General features: G+C 42.1%; 1 protein-coding gene across 1 annotated transcript in view; it reads left to right on the forward strand.

Annotated features, from left to right (window-relative positions):
* Positions 1–19,171, forward strand: part of LAMA1 (laminin subunit alpha 1) — a 533,346-nt gene that overhangs the window by 307,198 nt on the left and 206,977 nt on the right. The window contains exons 27-33 of the mRNA XM_086965467.1: positions 520–647; positions 900–1,020; positions 5,035–5,172; positions 8,064–8,185; positions 8,529–8,615; positions 16,014–16,207; positions 17,463–17,605. Coding sequence (XP_086821593.1) covers positions 520–647; positions 900–1,020; positions 5,035–5,172; positions 8,064–8,185; positions 8,529–8,615; positions 16,014–16,207; positions 17,463–17,605 — 933 coding nt within the window. The remainder of the gene's footprint in view (positions 1–519; positions 648–899; positions 1,021–5,034; positions 5,173–8,063; positions 8,186–8,528; positions 8,616–16,013; positions 16,208–17,462; positions 17,606–19,171) is intronic.

Raw genomic sequence — 19,171 nt, forward strand, 5'->3', positions numbered from 1 at the left:
TTCGTTTCTTGTAAATAATCCCCTCCATATTTTAGGTTTGCATTGTGGCTCTCAGCGTTTGTAGGCTACACACCGTGGTGTTCAATGATTTCCCCCAGCTACAAGGAAGAGAGTTGTAAATCGACAAATACCTTGGGGCCGCAGTTTGTAAACTGCGTTATTTCGACTCAGAAACATATATGGCCTGCGTCTTGGCAGCTCCAGCTTTGATTTGGGCATCATATTAGTGTTGGTGTGCGTTGCTTGGCTTGGTTCGACTTCACCATAGACTAAATAGACCCCATGTCCCATTTAAGGTCACCAATCCTCAAATCTAACAATTTCAGTTTTGACATAACATTGATTTTTTTCAAAAAGGAGTGGGCGTGAAGGGATGAAAGCTAGTTCTTGAAAATACAACGCTAGCCATTGGGTCATAATTGTGCAATGATTCTTCATAGTACACAAATGAAAAATGAAATGAATGTTCTTCTTTTTTTATAAATTCGCCCTCGCTGGACATTTTGTTTTTGTGCCCAGAATTCCTGGAAATATTTCAACTCGGTGTCCGAGAGCCCTGTCAGTCGTGCAGACTTCCTCTCTGTTCTGAGCAACATTGAGTACATCCTCATCAAGGCCTCGTACGGGCAAGCACTGCAGCAGAGCAGGTGAGACATCAGAGTAAGACCTACACAGTAAGATCACAGTGTTACCTATATGGATAACAGTGACGTTCACAATGGTAAAAGATTACCCATAATTTAAGGTTCAACTTAAAGCGAAATGTGCAATTGAAAGAGCCGCTGTCAGGTTTGAAATAAATTCCTTCATAAAAGCATAAATTATTATTTAAAAAATGTATTTGTATAATGTTTTATCCAAAAGTGTCGTTTTACACTTTTTTCCCTCTTGTACTTCAGAATCTCCAATATCTCAATGGAGGTTGCCGTTCCAGCAGAGGACATGCACTCCAGCAGGGAAGCCGCCTGTCTTTTAGAGATGTGCGACTGTCCAGCAGGCTACGCTGGGCTGTCCTGCCAGGTAAAGGTCACACGATAAATGCTCAGAATAAATGCAGTTTTTTTATGTAGTTACGATCGGCCAGTAATCAAGTTTCAGATCCAATCTCTGTTTGCGCCCAAAACTATACTATAACGTGGGCACGAATCACGATTGATTCATCCCGCGATATCTGCCCCACATAACGCACGTGCATTACAGTTTGCGCTTCTTGCAATGGGGAAGCACGTGCTATTTGAGTTTTGGGGCATATTAGCAAGGTCCTTCGATAATTATCGCTGGGTAACGCTGGATTCCATGACGGAGATAGCGTGCTATCAGCAACGCTTATCTCCCAAGCGATAGGAATCCATGCGTTAGCTGGTAAACAGTGTGATTATCGCTGGAAATCCAGCGATAATCACACTGTAACCAGCGAAACCTTGCTGATAGGGCAGGGTGATTTTATCCATGTAATCCACCTCCCATTGGATTACATGACTAAAACTGAAAATTAGCAGACGTAAAAAAGCAGCGTTAACCGTAGTTAGTGGTGCTTTTTTTGTCTCTAACAGGGTTAGCATGAAGCTTGATAATAGGAGAAATGTCGCTTAGCGACATGGCTCCTATTATTTTGCTCTGGAACGCCCACTTTGCATCTCATTAAAGATGCAAAGGGAAGCGTAGTGGAAAAGGGTGCTGCCATGCGATTTTGCATGTTAGCACCCTGTTGTTGATAGGGTGATATTTTTATCTCCGCTTTTTGGGCTTTAAAAGCCAAAGAAGCGGAGATAAAGCCCTTGATAATATGCCCCTTTATTCCCTGCTCAAAGGTGTCAAACTTGGAATTAGACACAATATGAGCACCAGCGCATTTTGTGTGCCCCAGCACCGCAGCTGAACGCAAATTTGGGGGGGGGGGGGGGGGTGCAATTTTGTGTTCCCTTCTTGACTGGAGTCTTTATTACAGTGGCAATATGACTTATGTAAAAAAAAAATTGGGGCTTCTGAAAGCTTTTATTAATAATAATGCTCTGCTGCTTTCAGGATGGCGGAACTATGTCCAAAAGCGACAGACCTGATTTGTGCGTTCAGGGCTTTATATTTGAGCCAAAGTTTATAATCTAACCTTAATTTTGTTTTTGATAAAATTGTTAAGGAGTCAAACGTTTTGCTTTCTTCTGCCATCTAGTGGTTTTTCGGACAAAGTGCATCTTCATATTTGAAAGTTTTCTTTCAGTGTAGGGTGCTTGTGGCTGTGTCTGCAATGAGAAGCTATGAGGTATTCATTAGGGCCTTAGGGCAGTGCCGTCTTAACTCATGGGCAAGCTGGGTAGTTGCCAAGGGCCCCCACGAGCATGGGGCCCCCATGCAGACCAGAATTTAACAATAATTTTCAGTTAAACATTTTTATTCCTGTGAGGAGTAGTTGTGTAGGCAAGTCACAGTGCACTGCTTTGCCTGGAGCCTATAATGCTGTTAAGACAGCCCTACCCTAGGGTAGTCAGTGGTTACTAGGCAATATCCTGTGTTGGTGCTGTAGTGTACTCATGTCAATGGCTACCAGCACAATTGCACTCCATTTGCTTAACCAAATAGGGCTTGATTTAAAGGTTGGGAGACAGGCTACTCTGTCAAAAAGAAAATGGAGGACTCTGTCCTCCAAACCCTCAGCTTCCCGCCTCATTTAGAGTCAGGCATATTGTAAGTATTCTATCAATGGAGCTCCCATTGGCTCCACCAGTACAATGCTTCATTCGATGGCCTGACAAATGAAGGCCCATTGGAGGAAGGACTTTACACCACCTGCCCTATTTAGGGTGCACAGTGTAAAAGGTATGTTTTTCCTCTCACTCACACCCAGTAAAAACCTGGCAGTAAAAGGACAGGAAAAATGTATAATGACCCCGTCACCTTGGGAGGTAACTTCAATGGTGTGGGAGCAATTTGTTTGTCTTTTTTTGTTTTTGAAAAACAAACTCCGACTTCAGGAATTGTTTTTGACAAGCAAAAAATCTTTTGACAAGTTTGATGGTCGACTTTCATGTCTGACAGTATTGTCCATCAAACATTTCCCACACTGACAGAATCTGCAATGCCAAGAGGTCCTTGTCAAAGTCTAGACGTCTCAGCTGAATCGACGTACAACTCTAAATTTGGCAGACGGAGGTCCCTCGGAATTACAAATGCATTGTCCTGTGAAACCTAACGTAGTAAATTCTGTCTGCCTAACTGATTTTGCAGGGGTAGTGAAGTTGCGTAGCCAAGGCTTAATATTCCAACAAGTGGTTGGGTTTATAAACTCGGAAGGAGCATAAAAAGGTGAACACAGTAAAGAGTGTACAATAAACTGAATGTCCAGTTGTTGCCAAAACATCTTTAACAAATATGTCTTTATTTATGGGTGGGAAATAGATCTTTAAAACTACATCACACATAAAAAAACGATTCTGCTGGCAGAAATACAACACCGACTGTACACACTAGGTGCTAGCTTTAACTCGAAATTGGATGACATGTCTGGTCATTTGATTTTCTAAGGGCAATTTATAGGGTGCTTACAAGGCTTGCCTGACCTTACAAGAGTTTGTGTACTCTCAATGGTCAATGGACCAGACCTACTACACAAAATAATACATAATTTAGAGAGTAGTATAGCTGTCCCTTCACTAAGTACCCAAAAAATCAAGAAAGTGAGAAGCTCACCAACCACACTGGAACAGTTCAGAGTGCCAAATGAAGATTCAAACAATGCTTCTGTGTCCAGCTTACAGAGTTACAGAGCGTCGAGTAGTGTGGTGTTCCCGTGCACCGTGATGCTTAACAAGTGGGAGAGACCAGGTAGGGCATTAGGAGGCCTCTCATCTCTGCAAATTGCTGGATGGTAAATAGTGAAGCACAGTCACAATAATATCACCTTACAGTATCATAGTTCTATGGACAGTATCTTTGTTGCCACCCAGTCTCACTTGGGTCTTGAGATCCACATTTCATGCATAATATGAGATGAGATATCATTAGATTGCATGCATAATATTCCTCTACAGAATATTTGCGTGGCTGCTGCTTGTAGATAGATTGAGTCGTTTGCAAAACGTATCTGTACTGAAACCGACACGAGGCAACATAATCATACAAGGATCTCTTTACATTGTTGACACCCACATCATTATCATTTAGTAATTATAAATTATTATTATCAATTATAATCCACTGCACGGCAACATGTTGCTGCAATTCTAGTAACTTTTGATCCATTTGAGCTACATTTTAAAATCTGTAGATTTTGCTCAGATGATGGATTATGTGGCATATCCATAATTATTCCGAAACTTCTGCAGCCACAAAATCACATGATTTCAGTGGCTCTGGCTATGATAAACAGTCGTACCAGTTGCACTTTCAACCCCTGTTTTGTTGTTGAATAGCACTGTACATGACCTTTGTTATGTTTATCATACATAATAGCAAAAGTCGATTTGCACTTCTTTATGTAATATCTTAATATGTATGTCCACATCTCTTCCTTGACTCCACCAGTGGAATTCTGTAAATGTGATGTCATTTAGAATGTTATCATTGGATTCATCACAGTTGGTCTTGGGCTGAGCACCTAGCCAGGCACTCCTGGTGGGGCTTTCATCCTATTTGTAATAGCTTGTAACTTGTGCTAATAAATCTACCTGAAAGCTACCTTCAGTCTGGACCCAAGTTACTACATTTATCTTTATATGAACTGTTCCTATTAGTCTTTCTTTTTCTTCTTTCTAAGGAGGGTGGCATAATAAATATTAGTATCAACAGAAGGGAGGAGGAATCACCCTTACTCCTTCTTCTCTTAAAGTTGGGCATCTGGTGTGCACGATGAACTGCCGCAGACTCTCCCTGGTTCAGGCAACTTGACTGATAGTGGTTGGATCTCAAGGCTCGCTCTTCGTCTTATTTGTGTGAGATCTTGTCCCTTGAGCTATGATATCTCTGCCTTAATGTTAATAATTGATAAGAATCTCGCACATATCCTCTCTCTCTCTCTTTCTCTCTCTCTCCTTCTTCCAGGAATGTGCCCCTGGCTTCTACAGGGAGAAACTTTCAGATCTACACGTGAGAGGACCTCGTCCATTGATTGTCCCTTGTGTACCGTGCCACTGTAGCAATCACAGTGAGAAATGTGATCAGGAAACTGGCAAATGTCAGGTATGTAGCAGTGTGGTGTTTGCTATTCTGTGTTGATGATGTTTGTGGTTTATAGAAAGTAATCTCTTTAATTTTTTTTCTCCATTACCTCTTTAGCATGGATACTTTTCTTTCTATAAAATGTATCAGCAAACTTTAGTGAATATTATTTATAAACATATTTCAAATGAATGAATCAGTTCATTAAACATAATGGAGGTCAAGGCAACTTAAATCAACACTTTACTTTCGCTCTCTGTATTTCTTCCTTATGTCCCTTAAGACACAGCTTCTCTCATCTCCTTTTACCTTAAGTTAGTGGCCTGCAGGGAGATTGTTGGTGGGACAGCGGGAGCCTGTCTTGGGGCTCTTCAGCCCCTTGTGGCTAATGTTGTTTATCACTAGTCTCTCAGGGCCACAACAGTAGTGTGTTCCTAATTAGATTTAAAAAAAGCTGGAAAGAAAATGGTGCAGCGTGCCTTAAATTATTATAAGAAAGAGGTCTGTAAGCGGAAAACTAATTATTATGCTAATGCTATTCTAGAAGGTCCAAAAAGCACAATAAAACGTTTTTACATTATACTCGAATGATCAAATCCGGAGTGTATGAGGCAAGTAACTAAACCCTCAATCCTTTCAGACCAAGGTTAAAAATATTCTAGAGGACATTAGCCCTGAAGCTGCTCTATCAGATATTAGAAATTAAACATTGACTGTCCTATCAGAAATGAATGCCTCCAATTTGGCAGTTAGCCATTTTAATAAGCTAGAAACATTTGAACCAATGTCTGTGGATGGTTTTCAAGCAATCGCAATGTCTACAACTTCAGGCTCACCCTTAGAGCCTCTACCGCACAGAATCTGGAAAGATATGGCTGATGAATTACTCTCCCCACTACTACAGATATGTAACCAATCACTACACTAGTCTCTATCCCATGGGCCTTGAAAAAGGCTATAGTCACCATCCTATTAAAAAAGCCATCTGAAGACCGTCTTGTTCTTAGTGGTTACAGACCAATATCATTACTCCCTTTTCCTGTAAAAATCCTAGAACAATATGAGAGCAAGAACTTGTCAATGCATCTGGAAGACCTAAAACTCCTAGAAGAGAAGCAGATTGGATTTAGAACAAAGCATCGAACTGATTTAGCACTGCTATTGGCATTGGATGAACTCTAGATGAGGGTGGATAGTGGTCAGTCAGCGGTTCTGATGCTACTCGAGTGTTTAAGTTGTTAAACTAATAGAGTCCCCATTAAACGTTCTTTGAATTTCTGGCCACTGACAAATTATGACGTTTCCTAGGCATGCTGAAGTTCACACGAGCCACCCCTTTGTTATATAAATTGCATTGGCTGCCTATTAAACAGAGAGCGCAGTTTAAAGGACTATGTATCGCCTACAAGGCAATCTATGGTGAGGCACCCAAGTATATAAAAGATCGCTTGAAGAAATATGTTCCCAGCCGAGCTTTATGATCATCTGAGGCCTGCAGGTTAGCTCCCCCCAGGTACACCTTGAAATCTAAAGGGGTAGAGCGTTTTCTGCCTTCCTCCCGCAGATCTGGAATGATCTGTCAGAGTACCTGCTCAAGGAACCGGCTTTGCTTATCTTTAGGAAGCTTTTAAAAACGTACCTATTTAGAGAGACGCTAATAACTGCGTAACTCCTGCCACCGTCGCTGCCTTGACATTTCTGCCCTAGTGACTTGCTCACTCTTCTCTATAAGCGCTTAGAGACCTGATGGTGATTTTCGCTATATAAAAGTCATTTAACATAACATAACATATGCTACAAACATATATAATAAAAGGAAAAACAATAAAATCAACTTCTGTTCTAATCCTCTGGTATATGCTATAGTTGGGAAAATATTGAAGTTAAAATGATAAAAAAAAGAGCAATTCTCCAGTGCTGGGTAATGCGCACACCCTAATTCAAAATTAACTCCAATAAAATTTTGTAGTGAATCTAGCTCATGTCTTTTATCCATCTGAATGGAGAAAAAGGGATCAAATCAATGGCATGGTTCAAAGTAGGGGTCAGGTTGCATTTAAATGTACAGTCCTGGCAGGTATACAGAAGTGATAGTGGTCAATCTGGTTTTCCTGTAGTTTCATAAAATAAAGAGTCTGTAGCTCTCGATTTATTCAGATTGTCCTGCAACCCTGTCCTTACTCAAACAAAGCCAGAGATTCATGTAGCTATTCAAACTTTCAGTGCCAATTAGTTTGGTGGGCAGCCTGACTGTTCACCTTGTGAGCAGGGCTCAGGCGCCCTTTCTCCTTGTAGAGGACCACACATAATATATAGAGTTCTTCTCCTTCATAGCAGATGTCTCTTTGGCTTTGGTAGATCCGCTGTTATTAAGGATGCATAGAAACTTCAGATGAATTACATGTTTTTTGCCCATTTGCCATTGTTTTATTTTTTTTTCTGATAGGAACTCCCAAAGTGAGTTTTTTTTAGGAAAACTAAACAAACCATTTGTTATAGAATAGCAAAAACACGAATATTCTAGGCATACAGAGATCTTTCTTCATCTATGTTTAGATCATTGCTTCTCTTTCCTGTCTGGTTCTGCCTCGCATGGTGGTTTTGGGCTGACCCGCCGTAAATAGGTAGTGAATTTGTTGGCTTGTGGCTGACCGACCACTGTGTTGACAGTTTCCTACATCGAATCAGCTGAGACATGTCCGGTGGAAATTCAATGGTTCCTCCAAATCTAAATAGGACTGCAGAACCAGAAGGCAGAAGAACAAAGTACTCTCCTTATTTTAGCAGATGATTCAAATCCACCCCTGCGTAAATAACTCCCTTTGTCGCAGCGTTGTTAGAATTGCTGCATTTCAGCTGGAGCCCACAGTAACCCTTTTTTGTTTTACCATAACGATTGGTTTGTTTTGCAGGAGTGCAGAGATAACACAGCGGGGGATCACTGTAATACATGTGCACCTGGATACTATGGGAGAATAACTGGATCCATCAGTGATTGCTCTCTGTGTGCCTGTCCTTACCGCAGCCCAAATAGGTAAACAAGAATTGCTAGAACTGTTTCACATTTTGTTATTGCAAAGGATGTGATGTGAGAGAAAGAGTTTGGAAGTTAACAAAAGTAGGATTATCACCCTGATTCTACTTCTGGGGAGCAGTAAACGGAGGGGCTCATTCTAATCTTCACTAGCTTTAATCCTCATCAGTGTCACAGTCATGTGAATATTAGAACACTCTAATTGTTCAGAAATTGCAGCCTCATGCATAGTTCAACATTTCAAACCACAAAGACAAGGTGTGCAAATCAAATTAGTTGCATTATGTCTATCACTTTTTTGTTTATATATTGATTCATGGTTTGTAATTTATTTTCCTCTTAGCTTTAGCCCCACATGTGTGATAGAAGGAGTTGACGACTTTCGCTGTGATGCCTGCCTTGTTGGATACGAAGGGCAACATTGTGAAAGGTACAGAACACAATGCAAAGCTTTGATACATAGCACTAACAATTAGGATTTTTAAGATTTTTCAAGGTCAAAAGTAATTATGCTAGGTGTTGTCCTAAACATAAACTTGTGTCTATATTTTTTATGTATGTGGCTCTCCTTAAGGTAACTATATGTGCAGTCATTATTTCCTCTTGTGCTACTGGTTCTGCAGTCACTGTCCCTAAATAATGACCTTGAATTTCACATTTGAGACTGAAGCATTAATTTTGTGTATGCAGTGTATGCAAGAGGATTATTTAGCCTCTTCCTGCCAAAGCTCTGTTCAGAAACAAGAACCTTCTCAAGATGTTGATCTTCATTTAGTGTGTTCTTTTTTTGGTTGTGCTTAACTTCCCAGTTGGACAATTCTTTTGTTTAGGCTGCTTTATAAATAATGTGCCTGTGGGCAGAATGACATACCATTGGTGGAGTCATTCCTAGGATTACCCCCTACACCCTTGTCTGTATAGTGTTCCTCCTTCCCGCACATGCTGACATGCACAGGAAAACAGCCATCAAGGAAATGCCCCGGGCTTGCACCATCCTGTGTCTTAGAAGCCTGTATAGTTGAACAGGATACCAGTAGGTGTCAATTCCTTTGCACACATGGCCCTGTCTGCCTCCTTGCTATCATGGCGGTGCCACCTCCAAAATAGTGGTGTGCTTGAAATGGAAACCCCTAGACAAGATACATCGCCTTCATTCAAGTATTACTAGAGGCCTGCACAGCCACTGCTCTCAGGACATAGCTAGCACCGACTCAAGCCTTAGGATAGGACCAACAGCACGCCTTCCTTCAGGGACTGATTTATCACATTCATCAATCTCAGAAGAGCCTACACAGACCTTTGAAGCCAAATCTGCAGTGGCACCAAAACCCTTGTCAACGCTAAAACAATCTCGATGTCAAAAGCACAATCGACTCCAAAAGCACACTTGCCTCCAGGAATATCCTCTGTGACCAGCTCTGAAGATTCTGAGCAACTCATGTACCAGCAGCTACAGGAATAGCTGGATGCTCACCAGAAATGCCCGTTCATCTCTTCTCAGGAAAGCAAGATCACTACCAAGCTCCCTCCAAAGTCAAGATAGACTTTGCACTGAAAAAGAAAGCTTACGTTTGAAGAGTAAACTGCTTTGAAGTCTCCTCTACCTCCTAAAATCAAGAGGCTAAAGGTTGAGCACCAGCCCTCTTCCTCATCCACCTCCTCCTCTGTAGGACCCTGGGTTTTTATTGCAGTAGTCCCCCACTTTTTGCCTGGTATATTATGTAACTTTGATTATAGTGCACTACGTTCCTGCTAGGCACGTCCCCAGTGCTAGTGTTCTTTCCTGAAAACAAGACAACTGGTCCCTTAATCTCCAAGTGACCAAGACTTTAGCACCACTAGTAAGTATTACCTCCGGTACCTATTGTATAGGCACTAAAGAAGGCCCCTTAGCGCTGCAGCATATCTTATGGCACTCAAAGAGACCCAGCACCAAACTCATACAGGCTGCGACTACAGGCTGTGTGACATGGGGATCACTGACAGAATATCGACAGTCAAAATATCGACTTTCCAAAATATCGAGGTAAAAATATCGAATGCCAGAATATCGACTTCCTATCTACAAACAGGTAAGTACAAAAATATCGACTCCCAAATATCGATAGGAAAAAATATAGACAGTCAAAATATCGAATTTTTTAAATATCTTAAAAGTAATTTAAAACTAATATAATAATAAATATAATTAATTTAAGCATACTTAAAATATTTAAATAAACTTAAAATTAATAAATAATTAATGAAACTTAAAAAAACTATTTTATTTTAAAACATATATATATATATATTTATATATATAGATATATATATACATATTATTAACAAAACATATACAATATTTTTTCCGTAGGATAGCAAGAGGGTTAAATTTACTCTTCCCACTCCAGAGAGTGCAACAGTAGGGAAAGCGTTGGATAGCGTAGGGGTAAAAATTACTATTCCCACTCCAGTGAGCACAACAGTAGGGAAAGCGTTGGATAGCGTAGGGGTAAAAATTACTATTCCAACTCCAGCGAGTGCAACAGTAGGGCAAGCGTTGGATAGTGAGAGGGTAAAAATTATTATTACCACTCCAGAGAGAGCAACAGTAGGGAAATTACTGCTTGACTCGGAGTAGCGAGTCCTTGGACACACCTCCCTCTACCTGCTGAGATGCCTTGCCCAATCGTAACAGGGCATCTGAGGACTTAATGTGGACATTTGGGAATCGAGAATTGAAAGCGGCAAAGCGGCATTTGAGAAAGTCATTTCGACGAAACGCGTCATGCCGACGCTTTGATTTGCAAATTAAAAAGGATTCTCCCGTTGCACCTGCGTGTGGCTCGTTCTTTTTCGTGAGAAGGGAGCATGTGTCTTATATTTAGTGTGCAGCCACAGCGCACTTTGAGCCCCCACCCCAGAAGTTGTTCGGCGGCTAATGTGGCAGCTTGCTGGTATGCCTAATGGACTTGGGAACCGCCGAACCGCCTCTCTCACCTGACTTCAAGTTGTCCAAACCTTTGGAATCGTGACTACACGAAGAAGCGTCACTTACTTATGTGATGCCAGCAAGTTGGAGTTTGGTGTCGGCGGCGGGGTGAAGGTGAAGGAGAATCGTTTTTCCTACTTTTGGTCTAGGCGGAGTGGAGAAGAAGCAGACACAGCCCACTGGGGGAGCACCTGCGCTTAATTACTGCTTGACTCGGAGTAGCGAGTCCTTGGACACACCTCCCTCTACCTGCTGAGATGCCTTGCCCAATCGTAACAGGGCATCTGAGGACTTAATGTGGACATTTGGGAATCGAGAATTGAAAGCGGCAAAGCGGCATTTGAGAAAGTCATTTCGACGAAACGCGTCATGCCGACGCTTTGATTTGCAAATTAAAAAGGATTCTCCCGTTGCACCTGCGTGTGGCTCGTTCTTTTTCGTGAGAAGGGAGCATGTGTCTTATATATAGATATATATATACATATTATTAACAAACATATACAATATTTTTTCCGTAGGATAGCAAGAGGGTTAAATTTACTCTTCCCACTCCAGAGAGTGCAACAGTAGGGAAAGCGTTGGATAGCGTAGGGGTAAAAATTACTATTCCCACTCCAATGAGCACAACAGTAGGGAAAGCGTTGGATAGCGTAGGGGTAAAAATTACTATTCCAACTCCAGCGAGTGCAACAGTAGGGCAAGCGTTGGATAGTGAGAGGGTAAAAATTATTATTACCACTCCAGAGAGAGCAACAGTAGGGAAAGTGTTGGATAGCGTAGGGGTAAAAATTACTATTCCCACTCCAGAGAGCGCAACAGTAGGGAAAGCATTGGATAGCGTAGGGGTAAAAATAACTATTCCCACTCCAGAGAGTGCAACAGTCGGGAAAGTGTTGGATAGCGTAGGGGTAAAAATTACTATTTCCACTCCAGTCAGTGCAACAGTAGGGAAAGCGTTGGATAGCTTAGGGATAAAAATTACTATTCCTACTCCAGAGAGTGCAACAGTAGGGAAAGCGTTGGCTAGCGTAGGGATAAAAATTACTATTCCCACTCCAGTGAGTGCAACAGTAGGGAAAGCGTTGGATAGCATAGGGGTAAAAATTACTATTCCAACTCCAGAGAGTGCATCAGTAGGGAAAGCGTTGGATAGCATAGGGATAAAAATTACTATTCCCACTCCAGTGAGTGCAACAGTAGGGAAAGCGTTGAATAGCGTAGGGGTAAAAATTACTATTCCCACTCCAGAGAGTTCAACAGTAGAGAAAGCGTTGGATAGCGCAGGGGTAAAAATGACTATTCCCACTCCAGTGAGTGCAACAGTAGGGAAAGCGTTGGATAGCGTAGGGGTAAAAATTACTATTCCTACTCCAGAGAGTGCAACAGTAGGAAAAGCTTTGGATGGCGTAGGGTTAAAAATTACTATCCCCTCTCCAGTGAGTGCAATAGTAGGGAAAGTAAATACTTCATATATAAATATAAACTAGCAGCCCGTCCCGACGTTGTCCGGGTATGAATTGCTGCCGGCCAGTAGTATAATTGTTTTGTAGGATTTCGTTTTGATAGCATTTCTTATCTGTGACAGGCCTGTGAAACGCTCCGATTCACAGTGCACTGCTGATGCACTTAAGAGTGCGCGTTCAGTAGTGTGTGAACTCGAGATTCCCTAATTTATTTTTCCTTGCAATATTATATAGCGCGAACTCGACAACATGGCATGAGCACAATTTACATCACAAAAGAACACATCATTTTTGGTAGGCATGGGGAGACAAAGCGATTTGCCTGGAATCACAGGATGTTGAACTGATGCTGAGATTCGAACGTAGCTCCCCAGCTCTAAAGTTCGCAATTCTAGAACTTGTGGCGGGAGGTGTGTCTAAAATGTATCTCGGTGCTGGCCATCAATGAGAGAGACCTGTGCATTTTTTAAATGGGTGGTGAAAAAATATGAGTATGTTGCTGGAGATGTGGGCCGCCGTGCCACCAGTGTACTTACCGGGGGAGCCATTATTCCGCAACTTTCTTTCCGCATACCATCACTCCGCATACTTTCATTACGATGGTACCATGACTCCGCAATGCCATTATAACGCATGGCATTACATTTTATATGCTTTTACCACGCATACATTTACAACGAAATTCGTTGTAAATGCATGAATAGTAACAGCATGTTTTTTAAAAATGTTTGGATAAGGTAAGTATGGGTATAGGGGTATATGTTTTGGGGTACTGAGGTATATTTTTTGGGGTGTTTGGGTATTTTAAGGGTTCAGATATAGTTTTGGGTTATGGGGTGCAGGGGTAGCTTTAGGGTTTAGGGATAGGTATGGGTTTTGGGGTACAGGGGTATTTTTAGGGTTCAGGGCTAGGTTTGGGTTTTGGGGTATAGGGGTATTTTTAGGGTTCAGGGGTAGGTTTGGGTTTTGGGGTACAGGGGTATTTTAAGGGATCAGGGCTAGGTTTCGGCTTTTTTCCGTAATCCTGCTCCCCAGCACACGCCCACAGCACACGATATAAGAAATGGCATGAAGGGCGGAACGTACCACACGCCCCCAGCGTTTGTCACGCCTCCAGCACAAGCCCACAGCACAACGCAGACACACCCACAAGGGACTACTGTGCTGGCACGGTTCTTTTACCTTTTAAATGTATATGGTGGGCATCTGCATAGCCTATGTCCTTCTGCTGCAACTGCCCTTTCCAACGCTGTATTGGGTGTTGTGATTGGTGCTGTGGTTCCTGAGATTACCCGCCTCAAAGATTTGGGCTCTCTCTTTATAATATTAGTATAGATAACATAAGGATGCTATGGGTGTGACGCAGTCAATAAGGGTCTTCCTGCAGGGATTCCTTAGGTTACGAAGATGTTGATGGCTTGCTGGTAGCTGGGTCGACATCCCACAGAGAGCTCTCCAGTCAGGCCGAAGCCCATTCGCCACTGGATTACCAGTCGCCCATTGTCGTGGTCACAGGCCAGTCCTTCTTCCAATTTGGTCGAGATATGAGTTCTGGGTGCCAGGGGTGCCCTATCTATCTGCAGAAAATGCTCTCAGGGTCGTATGTGGTTGTTAGCCAATGGGCTACCCGGTTCCTTCCCTCCTGATGACCACTTCCTTGGAAGTGTGGCATCTGGCTATCGCAGGATGCACCATTGTAGCCACTCCCAAGATTGCGAGACCCCTCTATCAACACTCAGATTGACAACTGGCTTCCCCTCTCCTGTCCCCAGGGTCAGCCTATCTGCCCAAAAATAGAGTAGCTCCTCTTCTAAGAGTTTCCCAGTTGCCCTTCACAGGCTGCTTCTCCTTTGAAACTTACCTTTTGGGCTAACACCTGTATGGCTTACTGCAGTAGGCGGTAACACCTCTATTCCATGCAGGCCCCTATTGTGTCCTTTCATTGCAGTTGTTAGCATGTCTCCCCAGGAGAGCAGAAATCTGTCTGCTGGACAAGCCCCATGTTATTCAGTAAAGGGGCCCTGGAAACCCTGGGCAACTAAAGTGGGAACTTCTAAATTTGCTGTTTGCACACCAGTGACATTAGTTTCAATGTAACCATTAAATCAGATTTAATGCGCTGATTCTTTTGATACCAAACAGTACCAAATTTAGTAATCCCATTCAGAAGTTAGGAGGACTTGGGTGTCAGTTTGTAACTCTGACTTGCCAATGATGCTATCCACAGTAAAAATGACAAACTATGATTTTTACTGCCGGAACATGTAAAAGCACACATTCCACTTTTTTAATATATAGTACCCTGCCTTAGGGCTCGTTAGACCTGCCATAGGGGTGACTTCCACACATTAATAATAAAAAGGGAGGTTTGGGCTTTGCCATTCCCTTAAATGACAAATTCGAGTTAGTAGTTGTAAACAGCACTTCCAGTCTTCAGTGGCAGACTGGGAGCCCTGTTTTACTTTGTCTCACTCAAGGTGCCAGAAGCGCTCCAGTCCAGGGAGGACACTCTACCTTACAGGCCCTGGGTACCCCTGGTACTAGAGACTTACAGGTAAGTTTGGCTATGCTGATTGAGGATAACCCAATTAAACATAACCATTTTAAGGGTCGGAGAACATGCAGTGTGTCCTGGGTATCAGGGCTCTGGACATTTCTGATCCATTACACCAGTACTTAAGAGTCAAAACAGGCAAAAAGTGTGTATTGGGGGTAAACCGCCAAAAAGCCAAGGGGCATATTATCAAGCAGGGTCTTAAAATTATCACTGTTTAAGCAGCAGAAAACGGCAGCTAAAGCGGCGATAATGGGCTTTGATATTATGCCCTGGAGAATTCCAATAGAAGCCCATGTTCACAACAGAACATGGACTTCTGTTGGAATTCTCAAGGGCATGTTATCAAACCCATTATCGCCGCGCTGCCGCTAAAACAGTGATAATTTTTAACGCTCTGCTTGATAATATGCCCCGTGTTTCCTTACAAAGTGCTCTTGCAAACCTTTGAAAGCAAATATATTAACTTGACTTGAACATTGTGGCTAAGGGCAGGGCCGGACTGGCTACCGCGCGTTTTGGCATGCTGCCGAGCTGGGGGCTGATTTCTTTGATGGGGACCTGCGTGTGCTGAATGAAATTAATTTCGCTTTGTTTATTTTGAAGCACATGCATGTCTCCATCAATGAAATTAGCCCCCACCGAAGTGACATCAGCCCCCAGCTCGGCAGCATGCCAAAACGCCCGGTAGCCAGTCCGGCCCTGGCTAAGGGTTTAACCTAGAATGCAATACAGAATAATGTGGTATATATTTCTGACATTAATCATTTTCTTGTGTTGATTTCAAGACTTGCCCATTCTGATCCTAACTTGGCCTTATGTTAATCTGTGTGCTTCTAGATGCTCCTTGGGATATTATGGAAACCCCAGTGAACCTGGTGGCAGCTGTCAGCAATGTGACTGCAACCCTAATGGCTCTGTGCATGGTCACTGTGACAGACAATCTGGGCAGTGTGTCTGCAAGGATGGAGTAACAGGACGGCTGTGCGATGCCTGTCAGCCCAGGCATATCCTTTTGGAAACAGAGTGCATCTGTAAGTGGGTTATCTTTTTTTTACTTTATAAAAAGGACCTTTGTAGCAACAAAAAACATCCCTGCTAGGTATTATGCTATATATGAAAATTACAAATGTATGGGGTTACAGTACCCATTGTCATCATGCATCAGCATCACAGTCTGTGTCAGCAGGGCAGATCTGGAGTGGGATGCAGTCAAAATTGATATGCCTTCGGTGTGAAGTAGAGTAACCTTGTGGTCCAGAGTTATTAACTCATTGCACCCACCGGTTTTCTGTCAAAAAAATGATGCAAGCCTGGTATAAAATGTTTTGTTGGCGTTTACTTACCATTGTGAATCATGATTTGCATTGTAAAGTTGCCAAAATTAACGCAAAGTAGCAAAAGGCACTACCTTGCGCTACATTGCGTCAATTGGGTGTGCCATTTGGGATACATGGGCATTCTTGTGTTTTAGGAAACAAATCCCTAACTACTAGCATTGGTAGGTAGGGAATTTGTTTAAATTATCCCTGCTGATGATGGCAGGTGTAACAGTGGAGCAAGTTTTAAAAGTTTCCACATTTTTCCAACTGCACTGTACAGCACACAAAAATTGTGAACGGTATTAAAGCATAGTATTTTGTACTAGATGGGTCCCTTTCAGTGCAAAACCTATGTATAAAATAACACTCCCACCCTTTCAGAATGGTGCATGGATGTGTGCTTTGGCACAAGGTAGCCTTCAGTGTGCCTGCTCAGGGTAAGGGAAATATATTTCTGTATATATGTTTGCTGCACTGCTTTGCTGTAAAATGCTCAACCTTTATAAAGTAACATATTTATTTGGAAATGTTTTTAGTTTTGATGTGGCCTAACTCATTTTTTAAATGGTCAAATTCCTAGAAGATAGACCTTGTTAAAATCTCCCCAAAAGGTTTCATAATAATCTCTTTGTCATTTGGCCCCAGGTTTTAAACGTAGCGCCTGATTTAGAGTTTGCAAAAGGGGCTTTACCCGTCACAAACATGGCGATATTGTGCTGCCTCTTTACAGGTGCTTTAGCTCCTATGGCTCTTGTCATAAGGCAGATAGAATATCTGCAACATCATTTGTGACACAGTAACCTGTGAAGCAAACTCTAAATGAGGAATATAATTATTGAAGTACAACGTAAAAACACGAGGAGACTGCTTTTAACATTGAGGGCCTTATACAAATGTGCCCATTTGTGAATTCAACTTTTGTATGTGTAAATTGACCTGAGTGTTTTGTAATATTTTACATTCCTAGCATGTGACGATGAGTGCACAGGATTACTCTTGAATGACCTTGATAGCATCAGCTATGCCATCTCATTGGTAAACTTCACTGGAGTTGCTCTGACTCCACATAGCCTTGTTTCCAATCTTGCAAACGTCACGCAAAACCTGAAGGTATGATATGTTAAGAACATTTCAGACTGTATTTTGAGCATATGTTTTTGCCGTCTTAACTGTATTTGCATTTTATGTATGTGCAGAACTTTGGCTAGTTACTGGTAGTTGCTGTTGTATATATATAGATGTGTGGCTTAAACTACTTCCACCTGTCCATCTCTATTGTTGCATATTCCTTTTATTACGAGGGACTGCACAGTTTTTTTAGTATGCTGCTGCCCATATAAACTTCTCAATAAAGAGTAACAAGCATTGGCATAGCCAATAGGTCTTGCCTTTGGGACCTTGTAAGTGTTTAGCCACGCAACAGTTGATGCTGTTGTACCAATGATATTGTGCTGCATAACTAAATACTTATAAGGTCCCAAAGGTGAGACCTATTGGCTATGCCAATGCTTGTTTTTCTGGTTTACATTTTTACCATTTTTCAAGACGACTGTGGTTTCTAAGACATCGCCTTTGGAATGGAAGACAAATCCCAGAGATAGCAACAAGAAGTGCATGCTATCAACGACGACCCTTATGATGAAGTGTTGAAGAATTTTAAAAATATCTACACTGAAGGAATAGATGCATTGGACGGGGAAATGTAGTAGTAACAATAGGAAAATGTCCTTACACAAAAAGAGTTTGAGTGGCAGTAGAAATGCAATAGAACAGCAAATCACTTCCATAAAATCATCCAAAAGGCCCATAGATGACACACGAACAAACCAGGATCTTTCTCTCTATCGTAAGAGAATGGTTAGAAAGAATCTGTTAAAGACGTAAAGGTATTATGCATATTCTGTTTCGTTTAATGTATCCCAGCAGCAAAGAACAGCAAACATGGAAGAAAAATAAGATTGACACATATTGAGACCATTTTTAAGTTTGGTGGTTTGGCCCTTAAAAGACTGTAAACTCCACAGCTTAGATCTGCGTCCTTCCTAGGGCAGCGCCAGACTCTGGATTTCGAAAGGAATAACTCCTGACACATGAAAGTCATCATGAGTGAGGGTCGGTGGGACTCTGGAGTGAAATAGTTGAACAATTGCAGTTACCAACAGATTCACAAATTGTTCCTCGGCTGAAGTAAATATCACAGTTAAAGGGGAGGGGGCTGCACTTAAATCTCACGGGGTGCGCCTTATGAAGGGCTTCATGTGTCTTTGGTGGAAGGGTAGATCAAGAACTTGTAATAAAGAGCATCAGGGGAGGGGCGGAGAGGAGGCTCTGAGGGAGAGCGACGGCTAATGGCCGAGAGGAAAGCACGATGGCGCTGCGCCTCTGCACATGAAGTGCCTGGTGTGAAAGAGCAGCAGGGAAGCGGGGTGTAGAGGAGGCTCTGGGAGAGAGCAATGGCTAAAGGCCGAGAGGAAAGCCAGATGGCGGCTACAAGTAAGGAATTAAATCAGGACCCTTATATAAAATGTAGAGTAAACGTAGTTTTGCACTTTATGGTTTGAGGAAAAACATTTTTTTTATTGGGCACAGTGTAAAACGTTTAATTTTGCAAATGGGAAATATAAAACAGAATGACAAATATAATGTTTTCTTAAAACGCATATAGAGGAGCCAAAT

This window comes from Lissotriton vulgaris, chromosome 4_1 (genome assembly GCF_964263255.1).
Source record: "Lissotriton vulgaris chromosome 4_1, aLisVul1.2, whole genome shotgun sequence".
In the NCBI taxonomy this organism is placed as follows: Eukaryota; Metazoa; Chordata; class Amphibia; order Caudata; family Salamandridae; genus Lissotriton; species Lissotriton vulgaris.